The 17,539-nt window shown below is 37.0% G+C and overlaps 1 protein-coding gene across 1 annotated transcript; it reads left to right on the top strand.

The window, feature by feature from the left end:
- The first annotated feature begins 500 nt into the window (after positions 1-500).
- On the top strand, positions 501-3,600 carry SLITRK5 (SLIT and NTRK like family member 5). Its single transcript, XM_040584002.1, has one exon. It carries the CDS (start codon positions 501-503, stop codon positions 3,378-3,380), a length of 2,880 nt encoding a protein of 959 aa, XP_040439936.1. The 3' UTR covers positions 3,381-3,600.
- The last annotated feature ends 13,939 nt before the right edge of the window (positions 3,601-17,539 follow it).

Consider the following 17,539-nt stretch of genomic DNA (forward strand, 5'->3'; position numbering starts at 1 on the left):
AAATCAAGGTAGAAGGAGGGGAAGACGTTGGTGCGCTGTTCAGTGGGGAGGTTCTGAAGGGAAGGGGGAGCTGGGTAATAGGGGAGGTGGGAAACCTCGTAAAATGGTGCTTCTTTTCTCTTAAATTAGAACCGTGAAACTGAACTGACAGCCATTTTATGTATATTTATGGGGCTGGTCGTGAAAAAGAAATCCAAGGAAGCATGGAAATGCACCCCACACAAACAGAACCAGAACAGTTCCTACTGTGACCTCACCTTTTTAAACACCGCAGACATTTGACTTGCTAGGAGTTGCCTATCAGTCTTTTAATCAATCCATGTCATCCAGTTTTCAAAAGTGTGGGAATTAGAAGTGACAGGAGTTTTTTTGTTTGTTTGATTAACAATCCATTCTCTACCCCACTGAAGATACATATAAACTTTGTGTCCATTTTAAGTTTTATGAAGGTATACTATTACACTGCTTTCTTTTTTCTCCTTATCCTTACAGGAAATAAAATGTACGCTTGCTGCTCTACAGTAACTTTGGAACAGGACCTCAACAAAAAAATGCATATCTGGATGCTGCAGACGATCGCATTTGCTTTAACATCACTAGTCCTTTCGTGGGCAGAAAGCATCGAGTATTATGGGGAAATCTGTGATAATGCGTGTCCTTGTGAGGAGAAGGACAGCATCTTAACAGTGAGCTGTGAAAACAGAGGGATCATCAGCCTTTTTGAGATCAGTCCACCAAGGTTCCCTGTCTACCACCTCTTGTTGTCTGGGAACCTTTTGAACAGGCTGTACCCAAACCAGTTCGTAAATTATACGGGGGCTTCAATTTTGCATCTGGGGAGCAACGACATACAAGACATTGAAACTGGGGCCTTTCATGGTCTGAGAGGTTTAAGAAGGCTGCACCTGAACAATAACAAGCTGGAACTTTTACGGGATGACACTTTCCTTGGGCTAGAGAGTTTGGAATACCTACAGGTCGATTATAATTATATTAGTGTCATTGAACCCAATGCCTTCAGCAAACTGCACTTGCTGCAGGTGCTGATTCTGAATGATAACCTCCTCTCCAGTTTGCCCAACAACCTTTTCCGTTTTGTGCCCTTAACTCACCTGGACCTGAGGGGTAATCGGCTGAAGCTGTTGCCCTATGTGGGCCTTTTGCAGCATATGGATAAAGTGGTGGAGCTACAGCTGGAGGAAAACCCCTGGAATTGCTCTTGTGAGTTGATTGCTCTAAAGGATTGGCTAGACAGTATCTCCTACTCTGCCCTGGTGGGAGATGTGGTTTGTGAGACCCCTTTCCGCTTACATGGTCGAGACTTGGATGAAGTCTCCAAGCAGGAGCTTTGCCCCAGGAGGCTCATCTCGGATTATGAAATGAGACCGCAGACACCATTGAGCACCACAGGGTACTTCCACACTACCCCGGCCTCGGTCAACTCTGTGGCCACTTCTTCTTCAGCTGTTTACAAATCCCCCTTGAAGCCCCCCAAAGGGACCCGCCAACCCAACAAGACAAGGGTGCGCCCCACCTCCCGCCTGCCCTCAAAAGACCTGGGATACAGCAACTATGGCCCCAGCATTGCCTACCAGACCAAATCCCCGGTGCCTTTGGAGTGCCCCACTGCCTGCACCTGCAACTTACAGATTTCTGACCTGGGCCTCAATGTTAATTGTCAGGAGAGGAAGATTGAGAGCATTTCTGAACTGCAGCCCAAACCCTATAATCCCAAGAAGATGTATCTGACAGAAAACTACATTGCACTGGTACGCAGGGCAGATTTTGTGGATGCCACTGGGTTGGATTTGCTGCATCTGGGCAATAATCGGATCTCGGTCATTCAGGACCGAGCTTTTGGGGATTTAACTAATTTGCGAAGGCTGTACCTGAATGGGAACCGGATCGAGCGGCTGAGCCCAGAGCTGTTCTATGGGCTACAAAGCCTGCAGTACCTCTTCCTGCAGTACAATGTCATTCGAGAGATAGAGGCAGGCACCTTTGAATCTGTCCCCAACCTTCAGCTCTTGTTTTTGAATAACAATCTGCTGAGGTCTTTGCCGGGGAACATTTTTTCTGGTCTGTCTCTCTACAGGCTGAGCCTGCGGAGCAACCACTTCTCCTACCTGCCAGTGAGCGGGGTGCTGGACCAGCTGAAATCCCTGCTGCAGATCGACCTGCACGAGAACCCCTGGGACTGCACCTGCGACGTGGTGGGCATGAAGCTGTGGCTGGAGCAGCTCAACACCGGTGTCCTGGTGGACCAGGTTATCTGCGAGTCCCCTAAGAAGTTTGCCCAGAGCGACATGCGGGCCGTCCGGGCGGAGCTGCTGTGCCCCGACTACTCGGACATCCTCGTCTCCACGCCCACGCCGTCCCCGGGCCAGCTGCCGGCCAGGACCACCCCCTCCTCCTCCACCGTGCGCCTTAACGGCACGGCGGCGGCGGGCGGCTCCGCGCCCGCAGGCGGCCCCGGCGGCGGCGGCTCCTCCGTGCCGCTCTCGGTGCTGATCCTCAGCCTGCTGCTGGTCTTCATCATGTCCGTCTTCGTGGCGGCGGGGCTCTTCGTCCTGGTGATGAAGCGGCGCAAAAAGGGCCAGGGTGACCACGCAAGCGCCAACAACTCCGACGTGAGCTCCTTCAACATGCAGTACAGCGTCTACAGCGGCGGCCACCAACAGCACCATCACCACCCCCACCTCCAGCAGCACCCGCCCCACCGCGGCGGCGGGGGGGGCGGCGGGGGCGGGGGGAGCGCGGCGTTGCCCAAAGTGAAGACCCCCGCCGGCCACGTCTACGAGTACATCCCGCACCCCTTGGGCCACATGTGCAAAAACCCCATCTACCGCTCCCGGGAGGGCAACGCGGGTGAGGATTACAAAGACCTCCACGAGCTCAAGGTCACCTACAGCAGCCACCCCCTGCAACCCGGGGGGGGGGCGCCGCCGCCCCCGCCGCCGCCGGCGGCCGGCGGGGAGGATGCGCCTGTGCGCAGCCCCGCGTACAGCGTGAGCACCATCGAGCCGCGGGAGGAGCTGCTCTCCCCGGTGCAAGACGCCGATCGCTTTTACAGGGGCATTTTGGAGCCCGACAAACACTCCTCGTCCACGCTGGGTACACCCGGTTCCACCCTCCCCGACTACCCCAAGCTCCCCGCCGCCTACACCTACTCCCCCAACTATGACCTTAGGCGTGCGCACCAGTACTTGCACCCGGGGCCGGGGGATGGCAGGCTCCGGGAGACGGTGCTCTACAGCCCGCCGAGTACTGTCTATGTAGAGCCCAACAGGAACGAGTACCTGGAGCTAAAAGCAAAACTAAATGCAGAGCCGGACTACCTCGAAGTGCTGGAAAAACAGACCACATTCAGCCAGTTCTGAGAAACAGCCCCCCCCCCGCCCCCTCCGCCCCCACCCCGCCAGCCACAGCAGCTCCTTCTCTAGAGTATTTGTATTTAACAACCACACGCAAAACAAACGTAAATGCAGACCTCCCTCTCCACCTCGCCCCTCCCCTCCTTTTTTTCCCCGTTAAATTCATTTTATTGTAGGGTGAAGTGCCTTGGCACAGAATTTTTCAGCTTCGGGGAATGATTCTGGAAGGGTGTGCTGTTTATTTTATTTTATTTATTATTTTAATTTAATTTGATATAAGGGTTTTTCTTTCTCTTTTTTTTCTTTTTTATTTTTTTTTTCTTCTTCTACTTTTACTGTGTTTGGAAGTAAGAAACCACCTATTGTGTAAATTGGGCACAACACTGGCATTGTGCCTGTGTCCATGTGTACTTGGGCAAGGTGGCAAGAGGGTCATGTCAGGTCGTATTCAGTTTGCAAGTACAGAAGTCATGGTAACTTTTTGGTGGTGGTGGGTTGTTTTGTGTGGGGTTTTTTTGTTCAGACATTGTTTAATTTTGTTTTCTTTCTGGTTGAAGAGTACAGCGCACATTTTCCCCTTTTAGCCATGTGTGAGTCTAAATGGCTTTTATGGAGAGATTAGCACACCCTGACTTTAATACAAGGTTTCCTTTTTTTAAGGATGTGTTTGTATGCTTTCTGGACTTTTGAATTAAAAAATATATTATGATCTTTAAAAGGATCACTGTAGATGTGGACAAATCATCAAGGAGTGCAGAGATATATGATCCATAACTGGTTAGTGAAAATAACTTATTGATGAAATATTAAAAAAATATTTTATTGTAGCACCTATTTTTATATGCACATTAGCATTTCTCTTTCCTTCACTATTCTAGGGCCTAATCCTGCAAATTCTTACTTGTGAAAGAAGTCCCAGCTTAGGCCACCGTCCTACAGGCACTTAAGCACATGAACAACTTTACCAATGCGTGTAAGTCCTGTAGACTCACTCATTGAGCAAAGTTAGTCAAACACCCAAAAGATTAGGATAGAGGATGCAGAACTATTCTTACAAGTAAAACTACTGGGACATTTAAGTGTTTCTTCTTTTTTCAGGATGGGGTCCAAAGTCTCCAGATTGCTTTAAAGTGTTGCACTACATTGAGAGCTTTTTTTCCCAAAGCTGATGTAGTATCAGAAGGACCTTTTAAATCATTACAGATAATGCCAATTATGACCAAATCTTTACGGACAATCTAAGACATCAGATCTGATCACAATAGGAAAAAAATTGATGTTTGTCTATTTAAAAATGTACCTTTTAGCAACCTCCTGCTCAGGCATCTGGTTGGGCAAGCTAGTGAGGGACATGTAGGAGGCATTCATTTTAGCAAGAAAAGAGTGTTTCATTTTTGTCACTTGATGGTTTTTTTTCTTTCTTTCTTTTTCTCTCTTTTTTTATTAGTTAACCAAAATATAATGATTTTACAACTGTTGTAGCCAGTTTCTGATTGTTTAGTCAAGTAAAATTGCACTTGTACAGATCCATGTGTTTACTGGCATCCTGAAAGACCAAATAATGGACTGTACACATCTATATACAATGTCTTTACCCCTTTGGGCAGCAGGCAATGGCAAGGATATTCATAAACAGAGAATCACTGTAAGATGGGACAACTGATGTCTCATATGTATCCCAGCACATGTGATTTTTTAATAGTTTCTGAATAAACACTTGATAAATATTTCAAATGTAAGATCATGAAGTAATGAGTATCTGAAATTTAAAATTTCTTGCCAAAATCATCTGTTTGTACGTTGGATTCTCTACTAGCAATTATGGCTCATCAGAAAGATCTAACATTTCCAGGCAAAACATAATTTGTTCTTTATTTTCGAAACATGACATACGGCAATTACCAGCATACATAACATGGGTCAGAGAGCAACACAGGGATATGTGTTTCACTAACATGTTGAATAGGATAGTTTTATATTTACAATTTGTTTCCTTACTGAAGTGTTCTTTGAAATATGGAACAGGGTAAGTGATATTTCACCTGTGGTTTTGTCTTTCTTCATTAGGTTACCATGTTTGGTGATGTTTTCAGAGTTGCTGACTAGTACATATTTTATGGCAAAAGGGCTCTGTTCTGTTCTGCTTTTCCTATCCATATATGATGTCACTTTCTACAAAAACAAAGCTATAAAACTGGTCTGTTAAAATTCAAGATAAATGGTTTGTTGGCATGTGTTCTTCCCTCTATGCCACCCACACTGAGAAAAAGAGGGGAAAAAAAAAAGCATGACTGTATTTAGCTTGATTTAGCTTGGACAGTTTAGCAAGTGGAGTGTTATTTCAGTTTGAAATGCAGGTATGAGGAGTTTTCTTTTGTCACAAGAGACACAACACATGGCTGTTCTGTGTACTGCTCTCTATCTCCTGCAGACTTCCCATTGACACTAGTGAGAGATGTGAGTGTTGCTGCCGAGGTGCAGTTTTGCAGTTCTAATTCTGAATTACCGCCTTTATAACTATTGCTGAAACCAGTGGCCTGGTTCTCCTTCCATTTAAACTCAGTAGAGGCATGCTGTTGTTAAATGGGTATAAGTAAGAAAATTGTCAGACTTACTGGCTTTGTCATTCGCTAAGAGAAAGGCGAACTCAGTAAGGATTGAATGAGAAGGACCTGCAAACTGTGTCTGTTCATGTATATATATATTTTTTTTCCTGTGTGATTCTAAACTCATAAACAGAAGTTTGCATAGGTGTCAATACAAATGTAGGATTAGGTCCTTAATGTGAAAGGTACATTTAACATGGCATTCTGCCACAAAGAGGCAGCATCCACAAATGAGTAAATGAGCAGGAATTGCTTCGATTTTTAAGAAATAGCTGATAGAAATGCTTCCGCAGTCTGTTTATGCTTGCATTCTGATGCTGCCATTTCTGAGGCTGGTAGTACTTCTGCTTCCATATTTTCTACATGCACTTAATAACTGGTAATGAAGAATTTTGCTAACGGTCTGCACTAAAATCAGAACGATTAATTTAAATCTCTTCAACTTCTCATCTTCAGTAGAAAAAAATATCAGTTCCATTATTGGAGGAAAAAAAATGTTATAAATTACCTTCAGAAAGTGCATTCTTGAAGATAAATCCTTAAAAAAAGGATGCAGAGTACAAAACAATATTCTTTAGTCCATAATTATCCTGAAACAGACCTGAAAGAGCTATTTGTCAATGAGGACTTTAATGGAAGTAGGATTTCCCACTCAGTATAACTCATATAACATCTGTGGAAAATTATAGTAAGAAAAAGCAGATAAGAATATGACTTCACAAAGGGAGATGTGCCTCTGATTTGAAAACAGGATAATTTGTTTAAAGAAAACTCATTTGTATAAGAATGTGATCTTTGGTTTTTTAGCAAGAACAGTGAAACCTTCTGCATGATCATCTGCTGAGTTAGTGCTGACCGAAGAGGTGAAAATGTGAGGGAAAAAAAATCGTATTTTGAGAATTCTGAGTATTTTTTTAGCTTGTTTTAGTTTGGTTATCAGACAGGATTAGGTTGATTTTTAGAGTGATGTTTTCCCTTTTTTTTTTTTTTTTTCTTGTTGTTTTGACAGGTTGTATTGAGCTTATGGAATCTCTCATATGGTCTCACATTTAATTTCAAAGGTGCAGGAAATTCTGTGAAAAAAGATGGAAAAGAGTCCTAATTTCTCAGTGTAACTACTAGAATCAAACCATGGATTGTGATACTATAGAACATTTTTTCTTACAAAGTAAATGAAATATTCTTTGTATTTTCTTTTGGTTTTTTTTTTTTTAGTATTGTGACAATTTAATATCCTAAATCCTAATGGTGACTTTAGGGGTGAGACACGTTTTTCTCTTTCTTGCTCTCCTTTTTCTTTTCCTTCTCTTCTCTTCTCTTCTCTTCTCTTCTCTTCTCTTCTCTTCTCTTCTCTTCTCTTCTCTTCTCTTCTCTTCTCTTCTCTTCTCTTCTCTTCTCTTCTCTTCTCTTCTCTTCTCTTCTCTTCTCTTCTCTTCTCTTCTCTTCTCTTCTCTTCTCTTCTCTTCTCTTCTCTTCTCTTCTCTTCTCTTCTCTTCTCTTCTCTTCTCTTCTCTTCTCTTCTTCTCTTCTCTTCTCTTTCCTCTTGTTTTATTTTCTTTACCCTCTAATTTCTAGACTTTCTTACACACTGCATGAAACACCAAGTACTATGTCAGTCCCATCATCAATTAGAAGTCGGATATAAACACAGTTTCCACTTTTATAATTCTAGAGACCAAATTCTCACACCTTTTTTTTTAGATTTACCTCCCATTATTTTAATGGTCAGTTAAGGTTATAAAAACATGTTCAGTTGATTTTGCATACTACAGTATTTAATTTCTGACTTTTCCTATGTTTTCATTTTTTATAAAGCTTATAGCTAATTCTTGTGAGTATTCCTTTTAGGAAAATATTAGACATGGTGGTACCTTTTCCCATATTGTGTAATAATTTAATTCTTAAAGTAATATAACAAAATTAATGGTAAAATATAATAAAAAATGATCCTCTGACCTAAGGAAAACACAGCTAAAAATCTAAAAAGAGCTAAAAAGTCAGACCAGAGTGTTGTGTGTTTCTTACAGAAACTTGAGAGTCTGCTTAATGCATATGGTTCCCTCTCAGGGGGGAGAGTCCATTAAGGCACTACATCCTGAAGGACAGGGTAAACAACAGCTCCTTCATTATTAGAGGGCAGGTTCTTTATATTGCTCCCTGTCTCCAGGGAACCCAAATAGCCTTTCATTTGGTTAAAGACTGGCATACTGAAATGCAGCATCTCCAAAAGAGCTTCTAGAGAAGGGGGCCAAAATCTTTGGTTGTCTTATGTAGAACTCGGAACACTACTGGCACTACTGGCATTAAACCAGAAAAATGGGTAGGGAAGGCAGAGTGAATGGCAGACACAATTCCATAGCTGTCAGCCTTCAAATGGTTTTCACATTTCTATTGATTATTTGATTGTAGGGAACTTGTACCTCTTCTCTGCAGCATCCATTTACTCTGGAAAATGTAGAGCTTGAAGCTAAGGAGTGACGAGAGGCTGGAGGAGTAGAGGAGTGAGGCAGTTCTGTGAAAGTGAGCAGGATAGCAGCACTGTGAACAGGGCGGCCGTACTACTTATTCATTTGCATCATTTCCCAACCCTTCTAAGAAGCTTTGCAATGTGCTCTGATAAATTAGAGAGCATGTAGATCTCCGCGCAGTCCAGCAATGCTGTCTTATGGATTTGTGTTTATCCTTCTATGTATAAATACTATCCTAATATAAATATCACAGTTCTTTACAATTTATATTGTTTTTTTCTGTTAATTATTCAGCCACATTTCAGAGCATCTAGCAGTATGATAATAATCCAGAAATACTAAGCACAGTTATGCTTTAGAATAATGGTTTATTCTTAAAACACTGAACAGAACAGAGTTAGGAAACAAAAAGAGGCACATTTTGGTCCTAGGAACCAGAGGCATTTAGTTAATTGAATATACAAAGAAATAAAGTGTAATGAAGTTTGTAATTAAATGGTTATCAAATTAACTATTTAACTTACAGCTAATGGACAACATTTTGCTTCTAGTTGTGCAAATACAAAAATGGATTCTGTTGACTTAAGGAAGTTAAAAACCATTTACGTTGCTCGTATGAGTCAGGCTTTTTGTCACTGAAATAAGCCATTCTTTTAGTATTTCTGTTTTGTACAGTGGAAAATTTGAATACAGTAATGATAAACATTTGTAGTTCTGCTATGTACCTCCAAAATTAATTACATTTCCAATCTGCTGACAAATTAACTGAACATTAATGTAGTATAGCACTGTAAAATTTATCTCAGAACCGTATTGTCCTGATTGTATGGGAAGTTCAGTTTATGTCCACATACACATTTGGAGAGAATGATGGACCATATGAAAAGACAGCATACCTTTATTTATTTCTGTGGGCTTGGTCCTGAAACCTTGAATTAGATTAAATAGGTAATGATAAAAATTGTACTCTTTGTGGTCTTTTTGCCATGGAAGATGCAACCACTTTTACTGCATTCTTGCAGCCTCATATTTAACGTATTTTTAAATTTTGCTATTTTATAATTTGCTATAGTTATAAAACTATAGACCATGTCAAACACAAATTATTTTATTTTTCTGTTTGGACATATGATTACTATTGTATATCATGACATGGTTCTGGGTGACCTTCCAAAAATGTGTCTAGAGTGGGCTAAGATAAACAGTGGAAATAGTATTTGTTTAGCTCAATATTTCATGTAATAAAAAAAATTATTCTTATGATTTCAACAGTATATCTGATTCTGTGAACATTAGAATATTGGCACCTTCTGGTTATTTTGTACCAATACTGTGGCAAAAAGTTTATATTTCTGTTTGGGAAAGGGGTCAGAGTGTGAGATTGCTGTTGTCAGGGAGATCATGTCAACTTTATTCAAAAATACTTTTAAATAATAGTACTGACTAAGTTAGATTCTTAAATTAAAACTTGAAAGGTGACAATTTAGTACATTTTTCTAATTTCTGGAAAGGGAGCTTAATTACCAAGTATATTATTATTTTAACTATCTGTATTTTTTTACCATCTGTATTTTAAAAAAGAAATATATATGTGTGTGTGTATATAGGGAAGTGTATGTATACATGTATATATAAGTATGCATATATATGTATACGTATGCATACACTTATATTTATCTATATTTCTTTAATTAAAATTGTCTTTACTCTGATGTAAGAACATTTCCACATATGTTTTGAAATCTCTTAGGCCTGGAATGAAGCTGAAGTGCTTCATATAACATAAGAAGCATATAATGCTGTATCCAGAGTCACCAAAAAGTCACTCCAGTCCTACAAGACTTCAGTTTGTCTAATATAGTAATATAAATTTGGAGTTTGGGTTGCTAAGAACAAAAGTTCAGGACCAAATCCAGTTTGCAACTGGCACAACATAGACTGAGGGCCATTACTATTCCTGCACCTTAAAACTCTACCTTTTACATTTGAAGTATTATCAATTAACAGGAGTGGCCTGAATTTAACTTTGCTGTAACTCCGTTACAATAGCATTTACTTTGCCGAGCCAAATGGTAAACAAATACATACCAAATGTATTTATAAAAATGAAAACAGTTCTTACAAAGTTCTCAATATTAGATATCTGAGTTTATTTTTAAAATAATAATTTCATAAATGTATTTTATTATGCAGTAATTATCACATGACAAAGATTTTTTCTCTTTCTAGATGCTGAACTTAGGTAAAATATTTGGGTTTTTAGTCACAACTGTAATAAAACTGGTAGTCCCAAAGGCAATTGCTTTCTGCTAAAATTAAAGGAGGTTTGTTGACAGTATTGATACTCTTCAGCTATGATACAGTTTTATCACTGTAATTTATATTTCAAAATTTATAAAATTAAAAATTTTAAATGCACTTTCAGGTTGAAACTTTATTAAGTTGAATCAAATATGCCATTACAGTTATCTAAAATGTATTAGTCATCAAATTTAAAATGGCTTTCACATAGGCTTTTTTAAGTCATTCATAGAACTTTTTATAAGTGACATAATGATGTAGCTACATAGGTTTATGTGTAGTTACATACAGTACTGCACGTTCAGTTAAATTTTATCTGATAATTTATAGCAAACCTAAATGTATAGGATACAGTACATTTCACATTAAGCTCAACATTCAAGAATATGTACATTTTTCTGTTTTCAGTGTTATAAGAAATGCCTACATTAAGATAAAGAACTTGAACCATATACTTTCAAAGAATATTCTGCTGAATCATTTCTTCTCAAGTATAAATATCTTCCTTTAGTGATGATGAAAAGTGCACCAAAGGAAAAATTGGCTAATCAGTATATTTGATGTTTTTGAAGTGAATGAAAATTCTCCCATTTATTTTATTTTTTGCAAATATGGAATGTCTTTACGGTTTGTCTTCTGGTTTTGTCTCTTCCTGTTAGAGACTATTTATTAGCTTACCGTGCATAGGGAAAATGCCTGCTGCAAAGGTGTTTCAAATCTCAGTTGGTTCTAACTTCTCTATTACTTATAACTTTGGCAGTTTCTAAAGGTTGTTTTCTTTCTTCAGTGATAAAATTATGCTTGATCTTTTAAGGGTGGATATTTTAAATTTATTTCCATCCAAAGATAGCATGCAATATAGTCAATACTGGTTGTGGAAATTATTTAAAAATACTATATATTGATGGGTTCATAAAGTTTATGACAGTAATGTTTAAAAACATTCTAATGCTTTAAAATGGAGTTAACAGTTACACATTTTCTGGTTTGATTTTTGGTTTCCTTGTCTTATTTTTTTTTTCCCCTACACATTACTGAATCAAGCTGCTTACCTTTGCTTCGAAACCTGCGTTTTATTTTAAGTACAGAGCACAATTCTAAGCTATTGTTCTCAAGTGTGTATATTTTCTGTTAAAGAAAAATATTGTACTCTCTTAGATAGCTATTGATTTTCTAAGCAGTATCACATGGTCTACATTTCTCCCCTCTTTCTCTCCATTCTTACACTGTGAGACAGTAAAGAGGCATAAGTATTTGCTTTTGTAGCTCTGATAGCTGGAGTAAGACCTTAAGCAAGATCCTCGTCATTGTCAAAAGAAATTATGTTTACGGTAGGGTTGTTTTTTTGGTTTTTTTTTAATTCTATCTATAGCATCATTAGTGTAAACTTGTAACATTAATACATACATACGTAAAACTACACTTATATGTATGCATGTCTGGGGCACCAGACAGGAAGAACGAAGCCTTTTTTTTGTTGTTGTAGCTGTTTTTTTAAATGCATCTTGTCTTAAAAAGAGGAACTGATTAAAAGTAGGCAATGCTTATATAATGAAGGTTTTCAGTAGAGTAATTAAGTGCAAAACAAACTCCTTATCGACAATTTTTGATTGGATCTGAAATGTTTCTTTTTTCTTTTTTGACATGTCAGGTAATAGCTACCAACAAGTAACTGGCAATGTACCATAATATGATGCTGAACGGTATAATCTATTAGGTTTATTGTGCAATATATTATTTAATAAGTTTTAAATGGTAGAAGTCTACTAACAGATATTGTACTAACTTGTACATCATCTCTTCCTTACCGATTTTTTTTCCTAAAGAATAAGAAGTTGCTACTCTTTTGGGAAACGTTGTTTCTATAAATAAAAGTAGTTTAAAATAATTATTCCAAATTCATCAATTTTTATAAATATTATTAAATGTATTTATAATGGTTACTAATTTATCATCCATGATTTTCTACAATGAATGTGTTCTATAATTTTCAGTATAGTTTATATACTGAATGTTATCTGTAATTAAATGTTTCTTAAGAATTCTTGGATTACTAAGAAGTTTCTGTAAGATTTGGTTAGGATCAGAGGTTTAATTATGGAGAAAAAAAGCATCCTCTCATCATTTTATCTTCATAATAATTTTCTTAGGAACAATTGTCCAAATGGACCAGATTTATTTTTTAAAATGTTAAAATGTTAAAATATGAATTAGTTTTGCCTCATTTGATGTTTGAATGTTTGAGAATTTTTTACTGCACTATACAATCAACTGTCATGAAATATTGAAATTTTCCAACTTTGGCCTGATCAATACTATGTAATTTCAACTTACACCTACATAGCAAAACTGTTTTTCTTTATGTTCGTCTTACACATAGTTACCCTTACCTCCTGCTCTGTGTGTTGATGTAAGACCTCACAAATTTTCGTTTAATCATTAAATCTCGATATTATTTCACATAACTGTAACAGGAACATAATTTAACACAGTAATGAAGGTAAAAGTTCAAAGGTATATTTTTATTCTCTGACTACTACCACGTGAATAATTTGATTGATGTGAGTAGTCTCAACAGGTTCAATCAGAATTTTTTGTGTAGCATACTTTTATGTTTGGAGAAAAGCGATTCAGATGTATCTCTGACACACAGAGGCTTAGGTCAGTCCTTAGTCTGAGTTCTCGTTCCCTTGATGGAGGAGTAAGTGTTTCTGAGCATATTAGGGTAATGATTACTGTTAGCAAAGTCTTTTCTTCCTTTAAAAAGGGAATTTTCTGGTTTTACTCATGTAGACAATATATGATGATGTGTGTGTAACAGAGAGCATTTTGATATGCTCCAAAAGGCCTGAGGACCTGGAAATATATTATTAGTTCCATTTCTGAAACTCTTACTTTTTCATTTCCTGTATTTTGTTTTTAATTGAATGTTACTGGCTTGAAAAGGTTACTCATAATAATGTTTACACCTAATGGCAGAAAGGTACTGTGAGGGTTAATGAATATTTTTATTTATTCAGAGATTGAACTGTAAAGCCATATATAGAAGATAAGTAGTTACAGGTTCTGAATTTCTTCATTGTGTCTTGTTTTCTCAGAAAGTTAGATTATTTTATTCAAACAGGGATTACAGGATTTGAATGAAATATAAAGATGTTAAATAGCTGTCATCCAAAGGCTTCAATAAGAATTGTTGTTATTGTTGTTGTCATTGAACTCTGAAAAATCAGGTCATGTTTATTTTTGGGACTTACTGGGTTTTTAGGAAGTGGGTGAACAGTGGCTCAGAGGCCTTGCACCTCTCCATGTTACAACTCGCTAAATGTCCACAGTGATGAAATAAGGGCCCTTTGTAGTGAATTCATGTTTTGAGAATATGGACAATTTATATTTATGTCTGCATTTTAAATATCTAAAAGTTAAATGCTGTCAAAACTGTTTTTTAATACTGAGAAGAATGTAGTTATTTGCAGGATGAAGACTGAAAGCAAGGACTGTTGTTGCCAGAAGTGAAAGCAATGATTTTATTTTCGTTGTCCAAATGTAGAGACAGAAGAGTAGAAACATATAGAATGTAGTGTACTGAATACTTAGAATATTGCAGAATCTTAAACATATAATCATATTTTTCAGACGTTTACAGCCTTTTAACCCTTTATATGAGATTCTTAAAAATGAAGGAGGCTTTAGCTGTAGTTAGGGCAGCATAGTCAGAAGACAGGCAGGTATTTTGGTCTATCTTATTTTACATAACCTAAGAAAAATCCTTTTGATTGGCTGAATTTTCTTTTTTTTTATTACACAGGAATCAGAATTCTTCACATCAAAGTTGGAAATTATAGTGTCACAAATTGACTCAGTGCCTGGACAAATAATCATTCAGCAGCAGCATTAAAATTGCTACAGCAAACTAAAATTTGAAATTAAGATATGATGTTCTATGACCATGGGAGATATTTGTGAGAGTGCTTTGTTGAAAACTAATTGATAATTATGGCTTGTATTCTTCTAACACCTTTCTTCCCAAAGGATCCTAAAGTGCCTTACAAAATTAGGGCCTGTTCCTGCCCTGATTGAAGTCAATGGGAGCACTGCCAATGGGAACAGCACTGGGCACTTAAGAAGCTAATAAAAGCTGCATTCAGACATCACTTCTGCCACTGAAATGTGTAACTGTTCAACTTACACAGCAATACTCCCCAGTGGTTTAACACAGGAAGTGAATATTATCATATACAGATTGCAAATTTAAAAAAGAAAATAGAATTTTAAAGGGATACGTGGTCAAAATATTAGTGTAAATATCCCAGATTTTGGTTAAGATTTCTGTTTCAGACTTCATCCAAACATATTTTTGTATTTTTTTCAAAGGTTTTGAACATTATTTCCAGTAGTTCTAATGACTGGTATAACTTTCATTATTCATATGTTCTATATGCATATTTTGGAGCTCAGATTTGCATTTTTCTGCAATAATATCAAATAATTTCAGAAAAATATAACACAGAAATACAGGAAATCGTCTATATTTATTGTATTCTTTTGATTATTTTTAATTGCTACCTGAGGAAAGCTTGATATTACAATCAGTATTTGACATATATTTCCATACTTTTTCATTTCATATCTTAAGCTGACTGCTGCGATACGGCAAGGATAGGATTCAACATTTGTATACCTGGGATGCCACTTGAAAGCAAACTTGATTTTCAATACAGGGCCTTTCACGTAAAATTTGTCAGCTACAAAAGCACTAAGTGGCATGCATTGATGAAAAGAAAAAAAAAAAAGTGGTAACTAATGCAGATATTTGTAATACTATGAAAAGGCCTGAATAGTTTTTCAGTATTTTTTCTCAACCATTCATATTGGTCAATGAGGAAATAATTAAATTACTTATATTTTTAAAAATTTTTACAATTTAAAAGCTGAAAGGAAAATTTTCAAGACACCATAAGAAATTCCTCGGCTATTGGACTGTTTTGTTTGGCTCTAGTTAGAAGTTTTAAGATGGGGTTGAAAAATAAGCAGCTCCAAGGGTAGCTAACCATCACAACTATTTATCTAGTAGAATATGTAGCAACTGAAGTATTTGAATCAGATGGTGTATACATGTATTCAAAAAGAGGTTTGAGATTACAGGCCTGGATAAATTAAACACTAGTCTTATTGAATCCTTCTAGCCTTACTAAATAAATATCTATTAAATCCTCTGGCAAAATCACAGAAGACCCAGCTTTGCATTTTTGACATGTCCAAGTTGAAAATACTCTGTATGGTTCACTGAAATACTATATTTACTTTACTAAACCCCCCCACCAACAAATATAACCCAATTTTTAAAGAATGTTCACTTTTTCTTGCTGTACCTGGATAAGATATTTATAGTGTAATTGAATTCCTTTGCCCATCCCACCACAGAAAGTTAAGAAGTAGTTCATACAAGGGATTTTCAGCAAAATCACAGCATATTGTATGCATCTGTTTTATAGGTGTGGTCTTCGAGTAGTTTTGAATTTGTTAGAGGAAGGCACTCTGTTAGAACTTAATTAATCAGTAGATATAAACATCTCTCTCAGCTTTTTGTAACAATAAGAACCTGGAAATACACAAATTACAAAGTCTATGCTGGATGAACAAATGCCGTGTTTTCTTATCTGCATTACTGGCTAGAAAACTCACATCTTCCCCTGTAAGAATTTGACATAAGCAAAAGTAATTTGACATAACTGTTCCAGAAAGCTACAGACAGATAGGGAAAACAGCCACCAAAGTTAACAGCTAATTATTTTCTTTCATATGTTTTTTTCAATAAAAGTAGTATATTTTTTAATTCTTTAAGTCATTACTATGCCATAAACACATTTTATAGTTTATAGTATAATAAAAGACATATTAAGGTTGATACTGCACTTTTTCACACACACACACAAAAGCAAAAAAGATGTAACTATGCATGTGCTGATGACAGGCCAGGAGGAATTTAGCACTTCAGACAAAATAGGATTAGATTTTATCCTTAGGATAGGATTACTGTGTGATCTCATGGTCACTTAATAGGTTTCCTATTAGATCTTCCCTAAGGCTTGTTTTTACAGTCCTTAATCAGGCAAAACACCCAATGAAATCAGTACACTTTTGCTTAGCAGTTTTCAATCTCTTCTTTAGAATTCTAATTATTTAATACATATACACTTATATAATAAATAAAGGGCTAAATGACAGTTAATAATAAAAAAAAATAAGTTGAAGTCCTATGCCTTTAAGGATCTGGGCCTAAATGACTAATGCAATACTAAGATCATTTATCTATCTTGTATTAGAAACAAATTAGCTATTGTCAAATTCTGCATTCTTTGCTAATTTCCATCTTGCTCAGCAAAGCATTGTAGGATCAGACCTTTAAAATATTTTGTATTGTGTTTCTTCACTAATAAATATTTTGTAAGACTTTACTGGGTACTACAATACTTTTTTTGTTTTCATTAATTTCCATTAAATATGTTTTTATTGGCATATCTGTAACCGTTACAGAAAACATGAACTTTGTATTAGAAAGTGAGGTGAAAATAGCAGTTCTCCTTTTTTGGAGGGGACATGCTCAATATACCCCCACCCCACCCCCCTTTTCCTGAGAAAGTACTATTTTTCAAATGTATTTTAGAATTTGTTAAATAAAAATCTTCCTGACAAATAAAACATGATTTTGCATAAAATAAAACCAAAACCAAATGTTCAACTTATCTAGTTTTATATTGAACTAAAACCTTTGTCAAAAGTGAATATTGCT

The sequence above is a fragment of the Falco naumanni genome, chromosome 2 (assembly GCF_017639655.2).
Source record: "Falco naumanni isolate bFalNau1 chromosome 2, bFalNau1.pat, whole genome shotgun sequence".
In the NCBI taxonomy this organism is placed as follows: domain Eukaryota; kingdom Metazoa; phylum Chordata; class Aves; order Falconiformes; family Falconidae; genus Falco; species Falco naumanni.